At 49.5% G+C, this 7,568-nt stretch overlaps 1 protein-coding gene across 1 annotated transcript; it reads right to left on the reverse strand.

Moving 5' to 3' along the window:
• Positions 1-3,479: 3,479 nt before the first annotated feature.
• PHALS_11169 (uncharacterized protein) lies at positions 3,480-4,133 on the reverse strand (the record flags this gene model as incomplete). The annotated part of the gene is made up of 1 exon (XM_024726718.1): positions 3,480-4,133. The coding sequence occupies one exon, from the start codon at positions 4,131-4,133 to the stop codon at positions 3,480-3,482; it is 654 nt and encodes a 217-aa protein (XP_024577366.1).
• Between the last annotated feature and the right edge of the window lie 3,435 nt (positions 4,134-7,568).

A 7,568-nucleotide genomic window follows, 5' to 3' on the forward strand; every position in this document is an offset into this window, starting at 1 on the left:
GGTCTCGATGCGATAAAGAACCTCTACAGAGAGGAGACGGTGATGGCAGATATTATCTGCAAGATGCAGGACGTCGACCCTGCCCCAGAGTGAGTCTACCGTAGACGATAGCGCACAGCTATACACCCTTGTCAACGATATGACGGAAGAAGAAGACGGCGATGTCATCCTCGAGACTATGACCGCGGTGGATGCTCTTCTTGATCTGGACGATATGTCCTTCGAAAATTTGGCGGTGTCTTGACGGCAGGCAATCTAGCCGGGGTGGTCATTATAAGACCGAACGGGGAGATTATCTCGTCGTCGTCCTGGATGAAGCTGTCCTGGAGGACACTAAGAGGGGGCTGAACGCACGAGATGGATCGTCAATTCTGAAGGATCCCTGGGGTCCATACTATCCTTCGGTAAAGGAAATCCAAGACGTCGTCTCCAAAGACCCACAGTCGGTCCTAACCCTGGACCGCGGTGTGCGTCATGAGATTGACCTGGCTCCCGGAACCAAATACTACATAACACGCCACTGACCTCTGCCCATGGAGCAGTGTGATGTCATTGACGCGTTTTAATGTGCGAAGCACGAGGCAGGAATGGTGCGTGAGAGCAAGTCTCCCCATTCGGTACCTACATTTTGTGTCCGGAGGTCGAACGGCAAGTGGCACCACTCCTAAGAAATATGTTTTTCAAAACAGCATGGTTGGTTATAGAAAGTACAGCGCACGCGACTTGGTCGATTGTTATTACCAATTGCTCCTGAAAGCGATCGATATTCCGCTGACAGCGGTGAGACTTCCGAGCCATATGCTCTAGGAGTGGCTGGTAATGCCCAAAGGCTGTCAAATACACCAGTAACCTTTAATCGTCTGGTGACGCAATTGTTCAGGACACACCGAACGTATGCACAAACATACTTCCACAACATCTTCGCACGAATAAGCTTACTTCTACAAGCATAGCACAAATTATGCGAGAATGGCACGGCCATTGTCGAACCTTCTTACGAAGGATACGGAATGGAGTTGGGACATCGAGCATCGGGTGGGGTCACAGACAACCTCCTTCATGCATCAGTACTGGCGTTGTCAGACCTCGATCGTCTTTTTAGTGTCGTCTGTGACGCTTCGGACTTTGCCCTCGGCTGTGCACTGCTGCAAGCAGATGCCGAGGGGCGGGTTCGTGTGATCGCATTCAAATCTCACCTGTGGAGAGAAACTACCCAGTCCACGACAAGGAATTACTTGCGATGAAGTATGCACTTGTCAAGTTCAGGGTCACCGGCTTGACTCAAAGCCGTTTGTGATCTACACAGATCATGCGTCATAACGCACTGCGACTAAGTCGCCTCACCTCTGGCAGAGAATGACCAGGTGGCTCTCATTCCTTACAGAATATAACTTCGAGGTGAAGTATAAGCCAGGAAAGCAGAATGCTTTGGCTGATGCTTTGTCACGCAGACCGGACTATGAGCTCGCTCATGTCACGACGGTGACGCCGTCAGTGGATTTGATCTGCGCCACATACGCGGGTGATGGTATGTTCGCAGCGCTTCTACAGGCTCTCGGGAGCAAGGAGTTTGGAAACTCGGACAAGAAACTGTCGGCGCGTTTGCACACACAGTTACACCGGTATTTGTTTAATAACGGGTTGCTGTGTTATAGCACCGATTTGACGGATACACCACGAATTGTGGTTCCTCACGATGAGAATTTGAAATACCATATCCTCTATGAGGCCCACGACATGGTCATCTCGGTCGTGAGAAGACGTACGGCTCGGTGAGTTGCCGCTATTGGTGGCTAAAGCTGTACAAGTGGACGAGCACCAATGTGCGCGTGTGAGACGTGTCAGAGGATGAAACCCTCTCCAAATGCGGCGGTGCCGCTAGTCAATTTACCGGTACTCTCTGGGTGTTGGCAGTCCATGGGTACGGATTTTGTGTTCGGCCTGCCGAAGGATCCGACAAGCAACACGGGTGTAGTGAACTTTGTGGATCGTTTGAGCAAGATGGCTCATCTTGCGACAGTGCCAGACACCATCGACGGTGTGGGTACAGGTATGCTGTTTGTCGATCGTGTCTTTTGACAACATGGACTCCCGGAGTCAATTGCCTCTGATAGAGACTCGCGCTTTTCTGGAAAGTTTTGGGCTACAATTTTCAGGGTGCTGGACACCAAGATGACTATGTCAACAGCAGACCCGTCGCAGATTGATAGATAAACTGAGCGCGTGAATCGCGACGTTGAAGACGTTCTTCGCAACGTCTGCGCTGAGACGCTGGAGCGCTGGAGCGCCATACTGCCACTTGTGCAGCTCGCATTGAACAATGCAGTGCATTCATTTACCGGCTATTCGCCGTTCTACGTGAACGGCCTTGTAAATTCTCGCGTCCCACTGGCGACGCCATTTCATGGCTCAGGACTTAGTGGAGAAGGTATAGCCGAATGGCTAGCTGATTCCAGCCTTCTCACCGTGCGTAAAGAAGTCGGAGACTTCCTGTCTGTGTCTTACGACACATTGGCGATGTGATGGCTGAAAGCCAAGACATGCAGAAAGAATAAGCAGACGGAAGGGAAAAAATAAATTTTGAATACATTGAGATCGGAGACCTGGTTTAATTAATTGCTAAAAATCTTCCTACACATGCAGTTTCCGCTGTCTTTACAACGAAACCCCGTCTACGGTTCATTGGACCTTTTAAGGTTGTGGCCAAGAGAGGCCTAGCGTATACGCTGAACCTTTCAAGAAGGATGCGCACCCACCGGCTTGCTTAAGCCGAACCGAAATCGGCCAGCCACCCCCAAGCCGAACCAGCAACTGGTTCTGAGCACGGAGCGCAACAAATTCCGTTTCCAACGGTGCAAGGCACTCCACCGTCGCACAAAGGGACGTATTCTTCTTTTTGACTGCTAGGAGCCGCTCTGACAGAACGCGAAAATTCTTAACGTGAGGCAGTCAGTTCATAAAGGGCTCCAGTCTCTCTAGGGTTTTCGCACTGCGGTGAGCGCCTCGGCAAGATGCTCGGTAGAGCGCAGATGACGACGGAATTTGTCCTACAACGCTCGAAGAGCATCGTGAGTTTTTGGGCGGCGATCGACCACGTCGTCATCGCCCGCCGACTCTTCTCAATGAGAGTGGTGGCGTCCACTACCACGTGGAACGCCTTGTGGATTGACGTCGTCGACGGGGTTTAACCCAGTGCCTTGTGAGTTGGCGGAGATACCCAAACTCCGAGGACTCGTGGGAGTTTGAGGTGCCACTTCAACACGACTGCCCAGACGTCGTGGACGCTTATGATCGTTAAGACCATGACGCTTCACCTCGTCGTGCGCACCGCGCTTCTAGGCAGTAGCTCGGGAAGCCGAAGGGCCATGAGCTGAGCTCAAGCTATGGACCTGAGCTACTGTGGTCGTAGACTCACCCGTGCTAGAAGCCACAGAGCTTGCGGGAGCGTTATAGATTGTTTCATATGTCGCAGGACGACATTACGCAGGAAGTCGGCGTTGCGCCTTGAATTTGGCAAGCTCAAATCTAAGATGGCACTCAACGCGCACGTCCACTACCTTGTGGCTTCGCTGCAAGGCACAACGAAGAAAAGTTCCGGTGCGGCTGCACCATTGCTCAAAGAGCTCATCGTCATCTGCAGCGGTTTCGCCAGGGGCGGGCACCACAGGGATGGTCTGCATTGTGGGAACAGGAGCACCTTCTTTTTGAGCTCGAAGCCGAGCGCTGTACCGATCCATTGGGATCTCTCGTGGTACCAAAAAGAGAGTTTGCAAAGCTTTCTGGTGATTAAGCTCAGCTTGTGTAGTGACCGGGAGCCCAACTAGGTAGACGCCTAACGATCTAGTGATCGTGTCTTTCGCTTCAGTAGTGGGATCCGCCGAGCGGGAGCCGTATTCCACACGAGGGTCTAAGACCGAGCGTGGGAATGAGCGAAGGAGAGCCGACCTGTGAGCAGCCTCCAATTGCTGCTCTTGTGCCTCGTCGATGCGATTGGTAATGATACCACTTTCCTCGGAAGCCCAGAGGTCGGGAAACGACTTGTGCCCCCCCGAAGTGGTGGGTGCTTCATGATATTGACCTGGTTCTAGTATCTCCTGTTTTTCCAAATATTCTGTCACAACTGGTATGACCATGGGAAGCTTGTGACATATTGACCTGGTTCTAGTTTCTCCTGTTTTTCCAAATATTCTGTCACAACTGGTCTGACCATGGGAAGCTTGTGACATCGTTGACGCCGTTTTATGTGTGAGGCATGAAGGGGAGGGAGCAACAGCTCCTCTCGGCTCCGATTTTATAATTTAGAAAGAATAATTATAATCGGCAAAATGTACCGGATCGGTTCAGGTGAATACTCATACTCCGACGTATAGACATGCTACATTTTCTGAATATATATTGATGTGAATAATATAAATGGCTTTGCCTTGACCAGTGCTCTCGACCTAGCTAATTGTGTTATCAAGTGCTAAGAAGGCAATGATTGTCATCTCGCTGTGGTGATTGGTTAAATCGGCATGCTCTGGAAATGGCTGATATATCCCAGCAATAATTTGACACACCAGCGACGTTCAGCCATTTGATGCCTCATGTGTGAAATTTACATTATTTCTATGCACAACATATATCAACAATATACATTCGCGCATAGACGCGCAGGGCACAGGCACGGAAAATAGGAACGTGAACAAGCATGTCAAACACTTATGAGCGGTGCTCAAGTGTATTCGCTTGAATAAAGTGTACGCCGGCATGAACGAGTGTATCTTTGCACCAACATAATCGCCGCTGCAGAATGTTCATTGAATAGCATGACTCGCGAGCAAGTCCAGCAAATATCGATGTCATTGCGAATTGGCCAGTGCTATTATATCAAAGGAACTTTAGGAAGCGACTTAACTTGCCAGTCGCTTGCCCAAGTATAGCACAAATTATGCCGACATGACTCAATCCTAACCAATCTATTCAAGAAGTCCGTCAAATGGTGATATAACACAGCAGATAAAGATGCTTACAATGTTGCAATTCAAAACCATATGAGCCTCCCGATTCTGGTTTCTCTCGAACCCGGATCGACCGCAACATGTTTTCTGTAAGGCTTTAATTTTCGCCACAGGCTGTGCTTTACTTCGAGCAAATGACACGTGCATTTGCGTCTAATTATGCCTCTTTGATGCAGGAAATATGTTCTTAGCTCATAACATAAGTTTGCTCCTGTCAAGCTGTGAGCAAACCTGCGTTGTTTGATCCATTCGTGATCTACACAGATCATGCATCGTTACAAACAGCAACATTGCTCGCAAAAGTGCAAGACAGCTATCACTCTCTGCCGAGTATAACTTCGAGGTAAGCTATAAGCCGGGCTAGATTAGTGTGATTGTGGATGCGCTTCCGCGTCGTCTAGGCTATGTATTGTTGCATATGACGATGGCAACGTCGCCAATTGTTGAAGCAATACGTACAACTTACGGCTTAGAGTGCAACAGTGTTGGAAACTTTGGAAATCAAGGAGTTCAAATCTCATATGTCGCTTTACTGAAGCTTTTGCGTGTGCGTCATGACCACTGATCCATGAATCAACCCGCATGACACTCAATTATGGTGTTGCCTCATGATGCTAACAGAACACTAAACGAGGCACATGATATCCCCTCGCGTAACTACCTCGAAAAAGGAACGGCTTAGGACTTAGTGAGCGCCATGTACCAGTGATCTAAGCGATATACATACGTGAATACTCATGCATCCAATTGCAAAATCAAAGGTTTAACACACGCCGCATGCGTTGGTGCCTTGGCAAGCCTGTTTGTCTCGGTAGAATACGAGCTGTTCTTAGTTTGGGCTCAATTTAGTCGCCCAGAAGATATCCAACTGACAGTCAAGGAACTTGACACCGAGGGCCACAGAAACTTTCGGCACAGTGACCCAAGTTCCCTTTGCTAACCGAGCAGTGACGGTGTCACTTAATCTCGCTTCCAGCGCCTCAGCATACAGCTGACTTCCTTCGATCTTGGAGCGTTGAAATAATTGCCCGACACCCCGGATTCGATTAGGATTTTCAATGGCTTCTCAAAGCCCTTAACGGTCGATTTTACGACCAGCAAGCCCAGCTTGCACTCACGTTCTGACGCAGCTCTTCGGGGCTGGATTCTGCTGCCCTCTACCTCTTTGAGGCTCAACAGAACTCAGTTCTCCCCTAGTAGGGCACCCCGCGCCTACTAAGTAATCTTATTTCCCCACGGCAAACCAGACTGATTAAAAGCGGGACGTCGGTTTGACGAACTTTCACGCACCTTGCGCAGGAGACAGTCAGTCCAAATGTGATAGGGTCTCCACAGACAAAACACCGTCGTGTGCTCAGCAGCTCGGAGTTCTCCCTCCTATCTCTCAACATAGCTGAGATCCATTGGCATAGGCCCGCTCGACGAGCTGCTAGAGTGTTCATTTTAACCAAGTCGTGCCGACATGAAGTTGAATTTGACATTCGATGCCACATTCACCGCTTCATCAAAAGAAGACGAATGCACACGGAAGATTTTCATTCTGGCTACGTCAGTGCGGAAAGCCCTCCATAAAGACGGTAACTGTGACCGCCTCGAGAAAAGGATCTGCTGATATACCGGAGATGAGAGCGCTCAAATCTTGGACAAAGTCCACCAACTCCTTCTTGCCCTGTCGGGCAGCAAGGAAACGCGATCGCACGCGATATGCTTGATTAGGCAACGAGAATACTCGCAAAGGCTGACGCTCTAGTTACGTCAAGGAGAAAAAGCAGCTTTAACCGAAGCGCTGCATGTTAGTGCCAACTTCTGGGCTCGGCCCCCGAGCTTGGTGATAGCTAGCGCCACGCGCTGTTGCTCGCTTTGGAGCATGGCGGAGGCCACAGCCACCTCGGCCAATCTTATTCAGAGCAGGAGATTCTTTCCGTTCTTATCCTCAAAGGATTTAACGCTCACAATGAGCGGCCTGGGTCGGAAGGAATCATCCGTCGTCGATGGTGGATTCATAGACGCTGTCGACGCTGACAGCTTCTGCTGTAAGTGCTCTAACAGAACATTTCCATAGCTTAAAAACGTCTCCAGGTGCGCGCTTATCGCCTCGGGCCTTTGCGCAACGAGTTGCTCCAGAGCCCAGCAGGGATATCAACTTATTAATCCTGTCCTGCATGCCCCGGGCCAAATAGGAGTATTTTTTTTATCCTCACAGATGATCGCTCGTAACGACTCAAGCGTAGATTAACTACGAGTGTTACCAAGAGCAGCGGTGCTGCCGCTGCTGTTTGCTTAGAGAAAGCTAAGCTAAAGTCACCGACCTTACACTCTTTCCAAAACCAGAACGAGTGGAGCGGATCTCAATTCGCTAGTTGCAAAAGAACACTTTTGTTCAGAATCGAAACCGTATTTAATTCTTTTTGTTGCGGGAGAGCCGCCAATATCTAAAAACCCTTAGTTTGAATTAACATAGTAATACCCAATTAATATAGTAATATGCATTACTACTGGCAATCCTGCCGTGTGGTGGCTTCTTGTTACGATGTTGCCTCACCACTCTGTTTACACCTACTTGTGTAA

This window comes from Plasmopara halstedii, assembly GCF_900000015.1.
Source record: "Plasmopara halstedii genome assembly, contig: Scaffold_526, whole genome shotgun sequence".
Taxonomy (NCBI): domain Eukaryota; phylum Oomycota; class Peronosporomycetes; order Peronosporales; family Peronosporaceae; genus Plasmopara; species Plasmopara halstedii.